At 38.4% G+C, this 19,421-nt stretch overlaps 2 protein-coding genes and 1 long non-coding RNA gene across 3 annotated transcripts in view; 2 read left to right on the forward strand and 1 right to left on the reverse strand.

Moving 5' to 3' along the window:
- Positions 1-2,619, forward strand: part of LOC148085152 (NLR family CARD domain-containing protein 3-like) — a 58,795-nt gene extending 56,176 nt beyond the window's left edge. The window contains exon 3 of the mRNA XM_087781594.1: positions 2,403-2,619. Coding sequence (XP_087637720.1) covers positions 2,403-2,619 — 217 coding nt within the window. The remainder of the gene's footprint in view (positions 1-2,402) is intronic.
- Positions 2,620-4,610: 1,991 nt separating this feature from the next.
- Positions 4,611-5,984, forward strand: LOC148085154 (uncharacterized). Its single transcript, XR_015710486.1, has 2 exons — positions 4,611-5,120; positions 5,719-5,984. It is a non-coding gene; the product is annotated as an uncharacterized LOC148085154 (long non-coding RNA).
- A 1,096-nt stretch (positions 5,985-7,080) lies between these two features.
- LOC148085155 (telomerase reverse transcriptase-like) lies at positions 7,081-18,632 on the reverse strand. The gene is made up of 16 exons (XM_087781602.1): positions 18,412-18,632; positions 15,542-16,736; positions 14,325-14,514; positions 13,530-13,683; positions 13,278-13,445; positions 12,037-12,192; positions 11,810-11,911; positions 11,601-11,686; positions 11,218-11,334; positions 11,052-11,123; positions 10,807-10,988; positions 10,574-10,660; positions 9,184-9,237; positions 8,907-9,048; positions 8,219-8,332; positions 7,081-7,141 (listed from the first exon to the last, which is right to left on the reverse strand). Exons 1-16 carry the CDS (start codon positions 18,625-18,627, stop codon positions 7,081-7,083), a joined length of 3,096 nt encoding a protein of 1,031 aa, XP_087637728.1. The 5' UTR covers positions 18,628-18,632.
- Between the last annotated feature and the right edge of the window lie 789 nt (positions 18,633-19,421).

Consider the following 19,421-nt stretch of genomic DNA (forward strand, 5'->3'; position numbering starts at 1 on the left):
CTTCTGTCCTCAGTCCTCAGCTCTCCGTCCTCTAGTCTGACTCTACTGGACCTGAGTGACAACAAGCTGCAGGATCCAGGAGTGGAGCTGCTGTCTGCTGGACTGAAGAGTCCACACTGTCACCTGGAGACTCTCAGGTCAGAACATCATCTTTTCTACATCATCAAAGCTCAAATGTAAAGTCAGAGGTGGAAACACGAGTCAAAGTCTGTCATCACTTTGTTCTTCAGTGAAGCAGCTCATAGATACATTTGTATGTTTGTGTAGCAGGTAAAGATGTTACGTAGTTTATAAAAATATCATCTTAATAAATCATTGTAATGATAAACAAACAAGCGTCAACTTTAAATGAAAATGAATAATAATCAAAACGACATATTTAAAACATGTGGCCTCATTAATTATACTGCGTATACACAAATGAATGTGTACGCAACATTTATTTATAGAAAATAAACTTAAGTTAGCATGTGTGACCTTCACAGCAGCTCTGAGCCTGATTTCTACAAAATCTTCATCTTAAATTCACATGAAGTTTCTTGAATGAAACAAAACCACGAAGGTTACATCAATAAAAATGCAGCTTTATTTAACTTTACTGTTTCATACAAAAGGTCAACTCTTGTCTTTTTCTCAGGAAATGTATTCTATAAAAATAAACAATAAAAAGGGGTTCGTCTTCATAATCCTCTTTGTCCGACTGCATGTATTTAATTTAAAATATTCATGTCAGGTATTACTTTAAGATTCTTTTTAAGCAAAATAAGTTCATAAATGTCACTTCCTGTTGGAGCAGTTGAATCTATTTTCAGCTCATGAACTGAATATTGAAAAACATTTGCTTTGTTTCTTATGCAAGTAGATCAGTGTCATCAGAGAATTGAAGGATTGAATTTAACATTTCATTTTATTAAAATGTTCTATTTTTTAAACCATAGAAATATTTTCTGAATCATTTTATTAAATAATTTGAATATATATTATATATTGGATTTTAAACACTTTCACATTTGTATATTAAATTAAAAAAGCCACTTGTTAAAAATATTGAATCTTGAATTTTTTTCATTTTATTTATTACTAAAATAACAATATTAAACTATAAATAAACTCTTTCAATTCTTGTCAAATAGAAAATTGAAAAAGTCACTTGTTGATGAAACTCGTCTCTTTCACAGGCTGAGATGTTGTCGACTGTCAGAGAGAAGTTGTTCACTTCTGTCCTCAGTCCTCAGCTCTCCGTCCTCTAGTCTGACTCTACTGGACCTGAGTCACAACTACGACCTGCAGGATCCAGGAGTGGAGCTGCTGTCTGCTGGACTGAAGAGTCCACACTGTCACCTGGAGACTCTCAGGTCAGAACATCATCTTTTCTACATCATCAAAGCTCAAATGTAAAGTCAGAGCTGGAAACACGAGTCAAAGTCTGTCATCACTTTGTTCTTCAGTGAAGCAGCTCATAGATACATTTGTATGTTTGTGTAGCAGGTAAAGATGTTACGTAGTTTATAAAAATATCATCTTAATGAATCATTGTAATGATAAACAAACAAGCGTCAACGTTAAATGAAAATGAATAATAATCAAAAGAACATATTTAAAACATGTGGCCTCATTAATTATACTGCGTATACACAAATGAATGTGTACGCAACATTTATTTATATAGAAAATAAACTTAAGTTAGCATGTGTGACCTTCACAGCAGCTCTGAGCCTGATTTCTACAAAATCTTCATCTTAAATTCACATGAAGTTTCTTGAATGAAACAAAACCACGAAGGTTACATCAATAAAAATGCAGCTTTATTTAACTTTACTGTTTCATACAAAAGGTCAACTCTTGTCTTTTTCTCAGGAAATGTGTTCTATAAAAATAAATAATAAAATCAAAGGGGTTCGTCTTCATAGTCCTCTTTGTCCGACTGCATGTATTTAATTTAAAATATTCATGTCAGGTATTACTTTAAGATTCTTTTTAAGCAAAATAAGTTCATAAATGTCACTTCCTGTTGGAGCAGTTGAATCTATTTTCAGCTCATGAACTGAATATTGAAAAACATTTGCTTTGTTTCTTATGCAAGTAGATCAGTGTCATCAGAGAATTGAAGGATTGAATTTAACATTTAATTTTATTAAAATATTCTATTTTTTTAACCATAGAAATATTTTCTGAATCATTTTATTAAATAATTTGAATATATATTATATATTGGATTTTAAACACTTTCACATTTGTATATTAAATTAAAAAGCCACTTGTTAAAAATATTGAATCTTGAATTTTTTTTATTTTATTTATTACTAAAATAACAATATTAAACTTTAAATAAACTCTTTCAATTCTTGTCAAATAGAAAATTGAAAAAAGTCACTTGTTGATGAAACTCGTCTCTTTCACAGGCTGATCAGATGTGAACTGTCAGAGAGAAGTTGTTCACTTCTGTCCTCAGTCCTCAGCTCTCCGTCCTCTAGTCTGACTCTACTGGACCTGACTAACAACAACCTGCAGGATCCAGGAGTGGAGCTGCTGTCTGCTGGACTGAAGAGTCCACACTGTCACCTGGAGACTCTCAGGTCAGAACATCATCTTTTCTACATCATCAAAGCTCAAATGTAAAGTCAGAGCTGGAAACACGAGTCAAAGTCTGTCATCACTTTGTTCTTCAGTGAAGCAGCTCATAGATACATTTGTATGTTTGTGTAGCAGGTAAAGATGTTACGTAGTTTATAAAAATATCATCTTAATAAATCATTGTAATGATAAACAAACAAGCGTCAACTTTAAATGAAAATGAATAATAATCAAAACAACAGTCCTTCATATTCTTTATCCAGTGTTCTCGCGTCATCTGTCTCGTAGAAGACAAAACACTTTAGAGTGGAATCTTGAGGTTTGTCTTTGATTTGTTTTCATTGTTTGTTTTTTCCACCGTTGTTGTCTCTGTTCTTCTCTTACTTTAATTACTTTAAGCTTCTTTTGAAGCTAAATATGTTCATAAATGTTCATTGAAGCCAATAAGTTTTGTTTGTCATGTCTTTTACTGAGACTCCAATTCATTCAGCAACAGTCCAAACCAACAGAGTCAAAACAACCATCAACGGAGACTTAAAACATAAACAAAAAAACTGCAGATCTTTGTTCACTTAATAAGTATTTTGTACACGTCAGTATAAATGTCACTTCCTGTTGGAGCAGTTGAATCTATTTTCAGCTCATGAACTGAATATTGAAAAACATTTGCTTTGTTTCTTATGCAAGTAGATCAGTGTCATCAGAGAATTGAAGGATTGAATTTAACATTTAATTTTGATTAAAATGTTGTATTTTTTTAACCATAGAAATATTTTCTGAATCATTTTATTAAATAATTTGAAAATATATTATATATTGGATTTTAAACACTTTCACATTTGTATATTCAATTAAAAAAGCCACTTGTTAAAAATATTGATTCTTTATTTTTTTTTTCATTTTATTTATTACTAAAATAACAATATTAAACTATAAATAAACTCTTTCAATTCTTGTCAAATAGAAAATTGAAAAAGTCACTTGTTGATGAAACTCGTCTCTTTCACAGGCTGAGCTTCTGTCTACTGTCAGAGAGAAGTTGTTCACTTCTGTCCTCAGTCCTCAGCTCTCCGTCCTCTAGTCTGACTCTACTGGACCTGAGTAACAACAAGCTGCAGGATCCAGGAGTGGAGCTGCTGTCTGCTGGACTGAAGAGTCCACACTGTCACCTGGAGACTCTCAGGTCAGAACATCATCTTCTCTCTTCATGTCTGGTCCACAGTTCATCTGGTTTCTTGTCTCTCAGGAGAAATGAAGATAGAAATAAATGTCATGTTTCTAATATCTGGAGAGAAACTAGACGAGTGTCGTCTCAGCTCTTGTTTCCTGGTTGATGAAGCAACTGAGCCAGATTTCCTTGTTCGCAGACGATGTGTTGATAAATGTCACTTCCTGTTGAAGTATTATTTATTTTCAGCTCATGAACTGAATGTTGAAAAACACTTTATTTAATTTAATTTGATTAATCAAGATCAAGTTGATCACATGAAAACATTCACTGAAATACTTGTTCATGTTCCAACAATTCAGCATAAATCAATGATGTCTCACTAGTTTGTAGGAAAGTCTGTTTTTCTAAAGTAAATATTTAACAACAAACCACAACCTCAACATTGTTGTTACTCCTTCTTCATGTTTGTGTTTCTGTCATCATGTTCAACATTTCACCCTCATTTATACCAACCTGATAAATATTCAAACAAACATGTGACCATGATCTTATGAAAGTAAATAGTTGATTGTTTTTAAATAGAAAATTGAAAAAGTCACTTGTTGATGAAACTCGTCTCTTTCACAGGCTGAGCTTCTGTCAACTGTCAGAGAGAAGTTGTTCACTTCTGTCCTCAGTCCTCAGCTCTCCGTCCTCTAGTCTGACTCTACTGGACCTGAGTCACAACAAGCTGCAGGATCCAGGAGTGGAGCTGCTGTCTGCTGGACTGAAGAGTCCACACTGTCACCTGGAGACTCTCAGGTCAGAACATCATCTTCTCTTGGTTCTGATAAGTTTCTAAAAGTGTTTCTCCTTCATTTCAGTCTGTCATGGTGTCAGATCTCAGAGAGAGGTTGTTCTTCTCTGGCCTCAGCTCTGACATTGAACCCATCCCACCTGAGAGAACTGGACCTGAGCAGGAATCATCCAGGAGGACCAGGACTGGAGCTGCTGTCTGCTGGACTGAAGAGTCCAGACTGGAGACTGGAGACTCTCAGGTATGAACAGAGCAGCAGAACTCACTGACTGAACTCCAAAGATCTTCAGACATTTGATGCTCAGACTCTTCATCTGAACTGAGCACATGAATCCAAACTCTGAGTTCCTCCATGTTCTCCTGCTGGACACCAGTGGAAGCATGAAGGAGACAGTTGAGACTGAGCAGCCTGTTTATAGATCCATCTTTGTTGTCATCAACAGTCATGACTGAGTCGTCCACTGAGAATGAAACAATATTCATGAAACATCTGAATCAAATGAATCTGATCTTCTGACTCTTTCTTCCTCAAGGCTGGATGACTGTGGACCAGATATGTTAAACCTTCATCCATGAATGGTAAGTTTGATTCCATGGATTGACTTCAACATCAAAGCTCATCTGCTGACACAGCAGTTGAAGGTCTTTGTGGACATGGACTTGATGAAGAAGATTCCAGAACAAACGTGCAGATGTTAAAGACTCACAGTTACAGTATCAAGTGAAGCTCTGATTCCAAATCTTCAAGTCCTTCAGCTCAAAACTCTTCAGGAGCTTCAACATCAACATTGTTTCAGTTTGACTGTCAGTGGAGAACAAAGAAATATTTCTGTCAAATATTTGAAATCAGACGTGAGTTTGATCATCAACTCACAATGTTGAGTCACTTTAAACATCATTTCACACATGAATCACTTCATATTGAATCATGTGTTCACTTGAACATCTTCATCACAACTAGACTAGACTCATGTTAGCTACATGCTAGTTTAGCTGCTGACTTCATCTTCAAATCTGACATTCAAGATGATTCTGGGATGTTTCAGTCACATGGTTCTTCTCTCAAGTTCTCAGAAGAATGTTGACAGAACATTGACTCGTCTCAGTTTGGATCAGTATATGATCGTCAAGACAACGTTCTTCCACCATCATCACCTCATGTCTCTTCTTCTCTCAGTCTTCACTCTCACTGGACTCACACACAGCAGCGCCTCCTACTGTCCAACGACAACAGGAACTTGATGGAGGATCAGGATTATCTGGATCATCCTGACAGATTTGAAAAGCTGCGACTGAGGAGTGACTACCACAGTGACTCTCAGAAGAAACAGAGGGAAATAACTTGAAGAGAATTACAGATCAAGCAAGAAGATGAATGTTAAGATGTTCCTTCCAGACTGTTTGATCAACTTCAAATGACTTCAATACATGATTATATTTTTACAGCTCGACTCATTCTTGAAACATCCTGACCTGAAGAGGAACAATCTATTTCAAAGATACAACTAATACTTCATTGTTTTGCTGCTCATGTGATTATATATTTTTAATAGTTGTTTTCTGAAGTCGTTCCATGACAACAGTTTCCACATTGAACTGATCCTTATGCAAAGAAAGTTGTGGATTCCTGCAGTAAAGTCTTGAAATCACTTTTTAGATCCTGATTTTAAAAGTAAAGCATGGAAACTCATCATTTAGATGTTAAAGTTCAATGTAAAACTACAATGTTTTTTCCACAAGTATCGCTTTATAAAAGAGGAAGCCACAAGAATGTTATTTTACTTCTCTTGTCCACTAGAGGGTAGTCACGCTTTTGCTATGAAGCAGTGAATCAAAGAGAAACTTTTGAGACCAAAGAAGGAAAATCTCTCAACAAAACTAATAAACATCATGTATTTAAACAAATTAATTGTACTTTTGCTAACCTGAACTCTAGAATTAAAGGGTGAGATAATTCCATATCGGCAGCTGAAGAAAGCCTAAACAATTAGTGAAAATGAACATTTAAATAAAGTTTGAACATTCTGTTCACTCACTCTCTTCACTTTGATGTTCCCTGATCTTGTTTTCAAATAAATCCACTGGTTTGGTCACTTTATTTTTGTTCATCTTCTGTCCAAAATAATTCACACACACACACCTACACATGCACGCACACACTCTCTATATCTATTCGCAGCAGTGGCCACTTGGTGGCGCTAGTGTAGCTATTTCATTGTGACTATTTTCTACCTTTAGTAACGTGATAATAATGAGGATTATTCTGAACAACACCCCATTTAATGACTATTTATAGGAAATAAAGAAGTCAATGACTTTGATGATAACTAGCTTCTCTCTATAGACTACATATTAGTTGACAAGAGTAATTTATGAGAAATTAATATTTATAACAAGTTAAGTATAACAAAGTTTCTTTTGTAACAAAAAAAGATGAAAGATGTAAAACATGTTTAGAGCGCATAGCCCCACCTGATTACTTCCCTCTGCCATCTGGAATGAAGTAATACCAGGCGACTCCAAGCCGAATAATGTTCTGTCAGAACCGAATGAACGTCGGGGTGTCCCTCGGCCCGCCACGTGACTGTCCCGGGACGGGCCTATAACGAAAGGACGAACATGAGCCGCAACTCTATGTCTTGAATCAACAGAGCATGTACTCGAGCTGGATTCACTAGAACTCCCCACTCTCGTACATATAATCTAGCTCTGACGTCAATACTTTGATTGTAGATGTGTGCTTGTATAAAAACCGAGTTCAGTTTTGTTGTTTAAAGTCAAGCATGAAGTCTGCGCACAGACACCGGTCACTCCCGTCCCAGGTGTTATACTTCGATTTGTGGAGGAAAGGAACAATCCAGAGTATGTTCAGGTTGTCTATTTACCACTTCCAAGCAAAAGAAATACAAGCTTCCTTCACGATCGACCAGGCGTCCTTCTTCTTGCGACTCAACAAATTGACAGTCCAGAACAGAATACCGTCGAGCTACGGGAAGCTTGCGCTATTTACATCCATTTCCCCGACCAGGGGTTCGGGTCTTCCGGCCGTATCTTTCTTTCAAGTTCTGATTCCCGGTGTCCCGCTGGGAGAGCTTGCCTGTTGTCTCCTGTAATCTAATAATTCAAATGTTCCCAGGCGGAGGTCACACTCGCTATGCGTTGGTTCCTGTCTTCACTTCCAACCTGGGGTCAGTTTGTCCTTGACCTTTTGTGCACATCTTCAGGTGTGGTTGCCAGGCAGGTGTGGTATTCTACCAGTGATTTGACTCTAACCTGAGTTGAGCTGGTCTCCACTCAGTAATCAGTATGCATGAGTATATTTTATTATTGTCTTACTTTATATTTGATTATCCTTTTAGCATTCATTTAAGTATGGCGTATATGTTTATAACAATTTTAATCTAACAACTCCACAATTTTTTTAATTAGTGGTTGTTCCGCAGCAACATTTTATCAATAACCCCTTTTATCAAATATTCATCATCTTACAAACAACACATCATTATCATGCACCTGCACACGCTATATGTATGACCGAAACTATAATAGTCTGCCTGCAATATGATTTTTTTTATTGTGCGACATAAGATTCGGGCCCCATTCTGAAGTAGTCATTCATCTTTCCCTCGTCGTGCTCAGTAGTCCAGTCCATCCTCGTCATCTTCAGTCGTTCTGACTGTTCCTCCTCAGTCTGTCCGACTGTTCCTCCTCGTATTCCAGTTGGTCCTCTTCGTCCATGTCCCAAGCCCAGTCCATCTTCTCCAACGTCCTCCAGGTCCATCTTCTTCAACCTACACACAAATAACCTTCATTCAGGAGTAGCTCTGACCATGAATATTTTATTAAGGTAAAAAGAAATGGGGATTTTCCCCATGTATTGATCCGTGTGTGTTTCTTCGGATAGGGGAATGTGTTTGATGAAACTTATCTTTTGTGTACGTCTGTCTACTCATCCAGGTCAGGACATTCCCTTAACTTGATTTTTTTATATCCTCCGGTGTCGGTTATCGGGGCATCCCCCATTCTTACAACAGGACATGGTACCAAGAATCCCCAAATGATGAACATCATTGTCACCAATCCTGTCCACTGTTCATTCATTCCATTCATACATCAACCTCCCCTAGAGGACACATAAGCTCTTGTTTATGTTACCTGTCCTTTGGGCTACTGTTGTCTGGGCATCTCATAGATCACCCTGATATTTTTATTTTTTATCAGTCCAATGGACTTTACCAACACCAACGCAATGAACACACTCTTTGTGCTCACCTCGTCAAGCCTGAATACTTATGTTATAATATCCTAAATTATTTCTTAAAAAACTTTTGATATGAAAATCACAAGCAAAAACGTTTTTTTAACCGAATAGAGTCCCTTTGGTGTGTATTCCCCAGTCGGGAGTCGGCGTCCTCGTCGGACGAAGAGAGAGGCGGGTGCAAGCGTTCAGTCTGGAGGCGGGAGTCTGACTCAATGGTCAATCCTATTGGTTGAGTGCTAGGTTTAGCTAGCGAATCAGCGCAGGACAATGAAGCGGTGTCCCGCTGGAACAGTTGCCTGTTGTCTCATTTAATCTAATAATTCAAATGTTCACGGGCGGAGCTCACACTCATGGGCGTTGGTTCCGGTCTTCACTTCCAACCTGGGGTCTCACCGGCTCCGTTGGTCCTTTTGTGCACATCTTCAGGTGTGGTTGCTAGACAGACACAAATGTTTATTCTACCGGTGATTTGACTCTAACCTGAGTTGAGCTGGTCTCAGTAATCAGTTTGCATGAATGTTGATTGTGTGCAGGAACAAAAGTTCTTAGCATCAAGCAGAGTATACTTTATTATTCTCTTACTTTATATTTGATCATCTTTTAGCATTCATTTAATTATTTGTATATGTTCATAAGAATTTTAACAGTTAGAAACATTCTAAAAAACACATAACATACATTATTTAAGACTCAAAGAAATAAACTTTAATATTTTCTTTGAGACAAGTTTATATTTCTTACATTTACCTTTAAATGATGAGATAAAAGATGTTGAATTATTTACGACAGTTGATGCAATATTTGACCTCTGACTCGTATTCTTACGAGGTCCACCTGGTATTGAAACCTCGACATAAAAGATTGTTAAAAAAAAAGAATCTGTATTTTAAGCTCGTTATTCTTCTTCTATTTATTCTTCTTCTTTTCACGATACAATTGTTCCATTTTAAGATCAATTCTAACAGAAAGGAAATGACATCACACATAGTACAAATCTTTATTTTTCATCTTAGGTAACGTCCACTTCAAGATAGTTCTGTGAAGAAACAAACAATTTCTATTTCAAACAAAGACTTGCTAACAAGTAACAAATGAATGTTCACTGCCTTTGTCTTCCTCAGATTTTCTTCAGAGAAATCCACACAGAATTAAGTTTTTATCTCACATAGGAGCCGAAAAATATGAAGCATGTTTTGATAATCGCTACTATTTCAGTCGAGCCACAAAAGAACCGAAATTCAGTTCCAAACCTATAATTCTAAAGAACAGATTACTGTGAAAAATAATCCCCCTGAACTGAACTTTAACCTCACAGAGCTACATGTGTCTGAAGTGAACTTTAACCTCACAGAGCTACATGTGTCTGAAGTGAACTTTAACCTCACAGAGTTACATGTGTCTGAAGTGAACTTTAACCTCACAGAGCTACATGTGTCTGAAGTGAACTTTAACCTCACAGAGCTACATGTGTCTGAAGTGAACTTTAACCTCACAGAGCTACATGTGTCTGAAGTGAACTTTAACCTCACAGAGCTACATGTGTCTGAAGTGAACTTTAACCTCACAGAGCTACATGTGTCTGAAGTGAACTTTAACTTCACAGAGCTACATGTGTCTGAAGTGAACTTTAACCTCACAGAGCTACATGTGTCTGAAGTGAACTTTAACCTCACAGAGCTACATGTGTCTGAAGTGAGCTTTAACCTCACAGAGCTACATGTGTCTGAAGTGATCTTTCCAAACCTTGACGTCCATGAAGAGATACAATCACCTGTGAGGACGATCATCAGTTTCTTCTCCTCTGTTGCTGATGTGTCAGAGCCCAGTGTGGGGCTGTAGCAGAGACGAAGATCTGTAACTGTGAGAACAAATATATTTCAACCTTACACACTAATGTATGAGCTGAGCAGGTTCGTTCTCTTTTTTGAACACACACAGTTACTCAGCAGAATGTTTCTTCAAACACACTTTATGAATCGTAGAAGTGAAAATAGTCGAAGCCACACCTTGAATAATCCCTGTGCACGTGCAGCGACTGAGTGTCCAGCAGCAAACCACACCAGGGGAAGAGACAGAGACGGGGCAGGGCGTCAATGGTAGGATGGGGACCTGGTGACGTTTGGAAGTTGGTCATGTTCTGGTGGTCGACGACAAGTCCGTACTCCTGCACCCCGGAGAGCAAAGTCCTGGTGAAAAAGATGAGAAGTTTATATTTGGCTCAAATGGTTGATGTAAAAAGTCAAACTCACGTTAGAAAAGACTTTGCTCGACATTTGTCTGTTGTAATCAACAGGAAATCATCGACCAGCCTCATCAAACATCTGCAGACACAGAAAGAAAGGTTGTTATACGGAACTGGCTCCCCCTGCTGGCGACACGACACAATGACATCTGTCAACTTCACGACAAACGGACACTTTGTTTTTAGGAAGATCTTGAAACAGCGTGTTCTCCATGTGACCATAGTAGAGGCAGCGGAGCAGACTAGACACCACAGAGCCTCGAGGAATACCTTGACCTTGACGGTACATTCTGGAGGACAAAAAAGATCTGATCTTAGGTTGTAAAGTAAAGATGAGAAAATCAAGCCAGAAAACATGGAGGCTACAAACATCCCCTCAGAACACGTCAGTGATTCTTGACCAAGCATTTATTGAAATAAAGAGAATTATTTAAGGTTAAAATTCAACATCTGTCCAACAATGACAAGAACATTCTTCTGTCCACGTCTGCTTCTCTCACATCCGTCGATACTGAATCTGTCTGAGCAGAAAGAAAAGTTAAAAATGAACACTAACCTCCTCCTGTACTCAACGATGGTCCCAGACAACAACCCAGTGAAGAAGTCCAGCTGCTCTTTCACACAATCGTCTGTGGAGAAATGCTGGAAGAAATAAAGATGAAGTGACGAACACAGACTTGTTGTATAGTTTCCAGATAAATGCAGCGTAACAGCCGGAGAAAATGAAAACTACGATGAAGAAAATACTTTCAAGGTCATTCTTACCTTCTCTACCAGAACAGTGTGATGAGCTTTCTTGCTTTTCTGCAGCGACGCAACAAAGTTCTTCATGTTGGCTGTTCCTGCAGCTCCGTGGATGATAGTCGCCTGTTTCCACAACACAAATGAGTCGCTTCAGATACACAACGACACAACACGAAAATAAAAAGAACATTTAATGTTTATTTAATGTAGTTCTGACTTCATTGTGTTTCTGTGATCAGTAAACTCACCTCTCGCACAAAAGTCTTCCGAAGACCTTCTTCCGAGTCGGCCCAGATTTTGGCAAAAGTTCGTACGTTGAAAACCATGTCCTCGACTGATGAAAGCACTTGACCTATGACCTCTTGAAGCTTCTCGTGAGGGTCGTGACCTCCACTAACAACCGCCTTGTTCAGGTGAAAACACAAACAGAGTTAAAGGTTAAAAAATAATCTAATGTTGAAGCTTTTTTTCTCTTTTGTGCTCATTTTCAAATCCATAAATATTTGGTTATAAATGTCATGTAAAAACATCTTAAACACGCCTTGTTTTAATAGACAAACATCACTAAAATCAATAAAGTTATATTGATTATAATCATGTTATATTTACACACAGGAAACAGTCAGAATGTTTGTCCCTCGTTACAAACAAATTAATAATTTCTCTCAAATGTAACATCATGAATAGTGTTGGGCGACTTACTTTAAAATAGTAACTTAGTTACAATTACTAGTTACTTCTTTCAAAAACAACCCAGTTTCTTTACTTTTTAATAGGGAAAGTTTTTGTAAGAGAGAAACATTTGTACAAGTGTACGGGTCAGTGTAAGTTTGGATGCTGTGATTAAACAAATCACACAAAAAGGTAAGAACAATAAAAGAAAAAAACAAATAGAAATAAAAGATTAAATGCACTGACGGTCATTTTTGTGGCAGATGCAGATGTTCAACTCACGTATCCATTCTTCATTCACTTTTAAAGTAATAACATAGAGTTCTAACTTTCTATCATGTATGGATATAAAAAGCATCTCATAAAAAATAGAAGTAAAAAGACGCTTTTGTTACAGCAAACCTTTACTCCCAACACTGATGATATATATATACTTAGTAACTATGGGCTTATTTTTGTCTCATAATTATGTGTACATGCACAGAGGGTGATCTGAAAATATTTAATGGTTGTACGAGCGATTTAATATTTCTAACTTGTATTTTGGCATTTACAAATACATTTTTACTTTTATATACTGTATATCATTTGAAAAAAAAATGTAAATGGTAAACCTTGAAATTCTGTGTGTGAAATTACATTCACATGTCAGATGCAATAACAAAGACTCATTTACAAGTCTTGCAAATGAAAATGATATATTTAGAAATAAAAATGTATTTGTTAGTACCAAAAATACAAGTTAATAAGCCGATATCTACCAATGATCTCTTTAAATAATGTTTTAAGTCAATGTCTCCAGGTGTAGCAAAGATACCTTAACAAAGTAAAAGGGTTCGGCTCTGTTGTCCTTCAATGGCAGGAAGGAGGACAGAACTCGGTGAATGTCGCTCTTTCCCCAAACTGTGGAGCCGAGGAGAGACGGAGACTCTCGCACGAGGGCGAGCAAGACTGCATGTAAGTCGTGAAGACGCATCCTGTGAAACTGGACATGAAGGATGAGACCAACAATAAACATCACATCCATGTGTGCAAGTGAGGATCAACAAGAGGTGAAACACATTTGTACCTGTGTTTTGACCTTCACCCCCATGACCCCAGTGATCGCTCTCATTCCACCCGTCTCTGGAACGAAGCGAAGGCGGGAGACGACGCTTGTACTGGGGAGGGACGCGACCTCGTCTGCACTCAACTCTTCCAGCTGGCATTTAGAAACGTGATTTCTAAAAGTCGCACAAACACATGAGACTTAGAGTTGTTGAGTGGAGAACGTTATAAAAGACTTCAGGCTGAAGAAAAAGGAAGCAAAAGAAGAAGAGGAAAAATAACCCACAGACATGTTCAACATTTTAAGAAGCATCTGTCTCGCCTGCAGTTAAATCAAAACTCTGCAGCGAGAATTCTGAGCCGCTCTAGTAGAAGAACTCACATTTCTCTGATTCTTAAACTCTTCATTGGCTGCCAGTTTCTTTCAGGATCATTTTAAAATGCTTCCTCCTCGAGGTATTTTTACGTTTCCATGAGCAGCAAGTGAACTTCACATAGTTCTCACACACAGTTTAAAACCTTTACACAGCAGACATGTTTGTTGTCGTTTGTTCCCGTGCACCTGTGCAGAGCCTGTGCAGGTGGGAAGAGGTAAAGTATGAGCCGCCAGTCATCATTTATTTTGATCTGAAACAAACCCCAGTTCCCAGATATCTGCTGATTATGATCAGTGGTCGATTGATTGAACACAACGAGCACAGACTCAAGACTTCAAGCCTTTAAATCTTGAGATAATTGAATGACTTTCATGTCGGTCCTCGTGTACAGGACACTGTAGTTGTGACGTCATCAGCAATGTTCCTTCACTTGTGTTCACCTGAAAGCCAAGTTCTGTAATTCAGCCCAGACATCGTAGCGATAGAACTTGAGAGTTTTCTTCCGTCCGACTCTCTCAGTGGCGTAGAAGCAGGATCTGACCAAGCCAGTCACGTAACAGCCAAGAAGCCAGGCCAGGAAGTGACCCAGCAGGCGTGTGCGATATGCCAGCTCACTGGGGGGAATCCTTCCTGTCCAGGAAGAGTGAAGACAGCATGAGAGCTGGTAGGACGACCATCAGGGGCCTCATGTACTTACACTAAAAATGTACACACTGAGAAGTTCACATCAGAGACGCATCAACAATGTTTGTTGTTACATGTCTGGATATTAAAGTATTCACACACATGTTTCTCTTTCTACACACTGATGATTCTTGTTCATTTACGACAACATGATGAGTTTTATACACGTGTGTTCATCAGTTATTTTAGACAATTTAGAAAAATGTGTCAGAAAATATAGGCTTGTTTTGATAACATATTAAAATGATCCACCAGAAGCTGAACAGGTTTGAATTGAAGCTCAGCAAGAGCAGGTTTTCCTCATGTGATCTGAGCATCTCCTTGAAAAACACACGTTCAGTATCACATGATGACTATATGTATGTAAACAGGAAACACTTTTATTCCATAAACGTAATATAAATACGCATGTTATCCAAACAATCGGGAGATTATTACTAACATCATTAAAAGTCACTGATTCTCTGCAAGAAACTATTTGTGTTAAAGAGCATATTTCTTCTGTAAATTAAATCTTGTTGACTATAACGACGTCCACTCTGCTGTGATTGGTCAAGCATGGAGGTTTGTCACCGCGCATCATCAATCCCCAGAATACTCGCTCCAAGGGACTCGTTGTATAAACAAAGCGGGGCGTGTCTACCGCTGGAGGAGTGGTGCCATTATTACGTCATAATGGACTCTTGTAACCTCTCGTTCGCCCAGATCTCAGAGCAGCTTTATAAAGTAATGAGTTGAAAACATGGTCGTGATGCTATTAAAAGGTGAGAAATCTTTACTGCAGCTAATACGCCAAAAAGGAATTTGGATTGATTCAACTTGTGATTGATGAATCCATGACGATAAAGGAGAGATAAATCTAATACTTTAAGGAACATGCAAGATTGTATTCTCAGGTTGTTTTTATACGATGAGTTAAAGAAGTAGCGTCATGTTTTTCTTTTAACTTATACTATTCAATTGTTCTCATTACCTGTCTTGTTGAACTGCAACCAGTTGCAATCGTTGACTTTCATCTTCAACATCACTTCCTCGACTGATATCTTCTCAAACCTGCCACTGCGCAGGAAGCGTCCGACTCTGACGTAGACGTGTCGTCGGTTGTCCTCCGAGCCCCAGAGCTCCGAGGGTATGACGGCGTCGAGGCACTTCCTCGCGAACAGAGAGACGCGGTGAGCTGCACAGCACTGGCGAAGGAGGAGGTTCAAGTCCTCGCGCCCATCCCTCGCCCTCCTCACTCGTGGACACAGTCTGTGCAGGAATCTGGTGTAGGAACATCTCTGGTGCCGTCTCAGCAGCTGGCTGAACAACGGGACCATGTACAACCAGCGCCTGGGCAACTCCCTCTCGTCTTTCCCCAGTTCTTTGAGACACTTTGGACCACTGAGGAAAACCATCCTGACCAAATCTTCGCCAGTTAATCCTCTGGAAACATCCCCGGTCCTCCTCTTCCTGTTGAGGATGAACCCTTGGATTCCGGTGCCTCCGTATGCAAACTGCAGCGAGCGGATGAAAGTTTGTGCTGGAGGCACAGTTTCGTGAGGCGATTTTGAGGCGTTTTCTTGGTCCGGAACCAAACGTGTGGCGTCAAGAGATGTTGAATCAGTTACTATCTCTGGTTCTAAACTGGAGACTTCACACAATCGCCTCCTCTTTCCGGGACGTCTTGTAACTTCATCGTCATTCATTCGACACAATTTTCTCTTGTCGGGAGCAGATCTGCCATCGTTTTTAGTTCTTGGAGGATTTTTGGTGCATGGTTTCTTTCTTAGAGCTGAAGGTGTTTTTGAATTTTTCTTGTTCTTTGTCCTGGACCAGGACTGGGGAAAGAACCTGGAGCTGGTCTCTGGGGTGGGAACTAGTTCATCGATGGGTGCACCACAAACTTGAAAGAGACATGTTGGGGGGACGGCCATGAATAAGGAGCAGTTCTCCAGCAGATACCGCGACAGATCAGAACCCAGACGGTTAATGATCTTCATCCACAGGTCACTAGAACGGATATAGGCAGCATTTTGATACAAATGACTTTGGAAATGAAAGCGATCAATAGTGTGGTCTCCCTGAGTGGAGCCGTCAATACTATAGCCTAATGTCAAGACGTTTCTCTTTTGTTTCTTCTTCAAAGTGTTCAGGGTGAAAGCCAGGAGTTCAGATGGGGAACAGATCTATGAAATCAATAAGCAACATCGTTATAACATTTACATTTCAATGTTTATATACTTGCATGTCATTTTTATTAAAAAATAAATAATAATAAACGCTTTTTTGCCTTTTACTTTCACTTAAAGTAAAAATTAAATTCACTCACTTTCTACTCGACCTCATGTCGACTAATGTTGGGATAATTTTCAGAGTCATCTGTTCTTTTTAGAGTTACAGACAAAAATGTTTGTTCATTTTAATGTAGCGGCTGGAGCTCAGTTGTCTTCGCCTTCATCTTCGTGCATTGAAGCCTCGACCTTAGAAAGTGTTTTTAAATGCGCTTATGAGGATTAACCTATAGCTGGCGCTGAGAGACTAGAAGCTTCTACAACAAATTAAAATATAGATATATCCATCTTTTTTTTTCGGTTGAGAAGTTAAAGTCAAATGAGTGAAATTTAAATTTTGGCTGAACTAACACTTCACATAAACGACTATCTGGTAAAACATGGAGACGTTGTAATGCTTGTCATACAACTACATTTGATGTTTTTTTAAATGGCGTCTTCACTTTATTATTACATCTTTTTATGCGAGTGAAGACAGTTCTTTATTCATGGAGGTTGTTTTGTTGTATCTGTTTGGTGTGTGTTATGAATACAGTTGACATGTTGACATCTTCCTTTTAGTTTGTCAATTTGTTGGTTCTATCCTTCCTTACGTTTATGGCAGGAGGCCGTCAACATATGCTGTGTCTCAAATCGCATACTTGCGTACTCAAAGTTAGTATTTTTAGTGCGTCTCAATTCTTAGTATGCGAAATTTAGTGCGCCATGCACACTAAATTGGCGTACTAACACGCCCACAAAACTGAGTATTGATCGATGGACACTAACCACCCTAAACTCTGCTGCTACACACTAACAGGAAATGACGCGACAGCTTCTTCTTCTACTACTATTTAACGATGATTTCAACCAGCTGTTTGAACACTATCGCCACCTGCTGGCAGCACGTTTTGCAAGATTGGAAAATGAAATAAAGAAAAAATATGAGAAAATAAATATTCGCTAGATATTTAAGCTGGTATCAGCAGCGAAGACGTGTTTATCCTCCTACTGCTGCTGAAAATACACCTATAAGTATATGAATATATATGAATATATATGACGTAACTTCCGTTTAAAACGTCATTAAGATGGAGCCGTTTAGGGTGGATAGTGTCCATCGAACTATACTCAGTTTTGTGGGCGTGTTAGTACGCCAATTTAGTGTGCATGGCGCACTAAATTTCGCATAATAAGAATTGAGACGCACTAATGCACTAAAAATACTAACTTTGAGTACGCAAGTATGCGATTTCAGACACAGCATTACTATCTGTGGAGGATTAGTTACTAGTTAGTACGTACACTATCCTGATGCATACTAACTTCTAGTATACTAAGAGAAGTATGCGATTTGAGACACAGCACGAGTCTGGTTCTGCTTTAGGTTTCTGCCTTCTAAAAGGAAGTTTTCTTTTCTCCACTATAGTCTGACTTAAACGACAACATGTGTCGAGTTAACTTTGTCATAAGAAACTTTATATCAAATTGAATTAGTTTTGCTGAAAGGTTGTACTCGAACCATCCGAACACTATTCGTGACGATAGGTGTCGCTCTTCAAACGAGTCCTGGACTGAACAGGTACATCACCTGCTCACAGCTCGGTGTCTCGACTGGAATCTCGTCGAAACAAACGAAAATGTTTTCAACGAAGGTTCTGAAGCTGCGCGAGTCCAAGTCCTGGACGAGCGACGGTTCGTGTCCCTCCGAGAACCTGATCCTCTTCGAGAACTCCTCGAGAGTCTCCACGTGAGGATACAAGGCGCGGAGAACGTCGAGGGCTGGAGACAGATCTGGAGAAGACATGTTTACCGCAGAGAATGCTCTGCAGACGCCGGTGACGTCTAAATCACCCGCCGTATCATTAACCAATGAGCGTGTCGCTTACTGAAAAGCGTCCAATCAGGAGTCTTAATACTAACAGGCGAAGTCAGTCGGTTTTTATTATTTTATTATCGTTTGTTGATTGTGTTTGTTATTAATACTTTAAACTAATATGAATCAATATGACGCATTTCTTATATGTCGCGTTTAATCAAAAAGCCGAGGAAAGTAAAGATTTCGAAATAGATATAAATTTACTTAAATCATTGTTTTATTGGATAACTAACATAATTTGTAATACAAATTTAAAAAGTAGATAATTTTTACATGTTCTTGAATTAATGTTTAAAAATGCAACAAAAAAAAGCTTAATCTTGCTGACGTCATAGAAAAAAATATGAAAAATTAATTACATGAATTTAATAATGTATCTTTTGAAAAAAACGTGTGTATTTGTGTTAAAATGACTCCAAACTTATTGTTTTGTTGCCTGAAGAGTCATTCACACAGTAGCTCAACAAGTTTAGAGAAAGTGGGTGAAAAAAAAAGACTTTTTCAACCATGCAAGTAAGTAAGTCATTTGTATTTGTATAGTGCTTTTCCAGACCAGGGTCACAAAGCGCTTAAACTATCAAAACAATATGTGTGGGTTTAGACAACATGCTTCCATTAAAACCAAGCAGTCGCTTCTTAACTTCACTATTTTATTTCTTAAAAAAAAATAGAACAAAGTATCTTCCAAGTCGTGAAAACATCTCAACCATGGCAGATGTGTG

This window comes from Callionymus lyra, chromosome 2 (genome assembly GCF_982586985.1).
Source record: "Callionymus lyra chromosome 2, fCalLyr1.hap1.1, whole genome shotgun sequence".
NCBI lineage: Eukaryota > Metazoa > Chordata > Actinopteri > Syngnathiformes > Callionymidae > Callionymus > Callionymus lyra.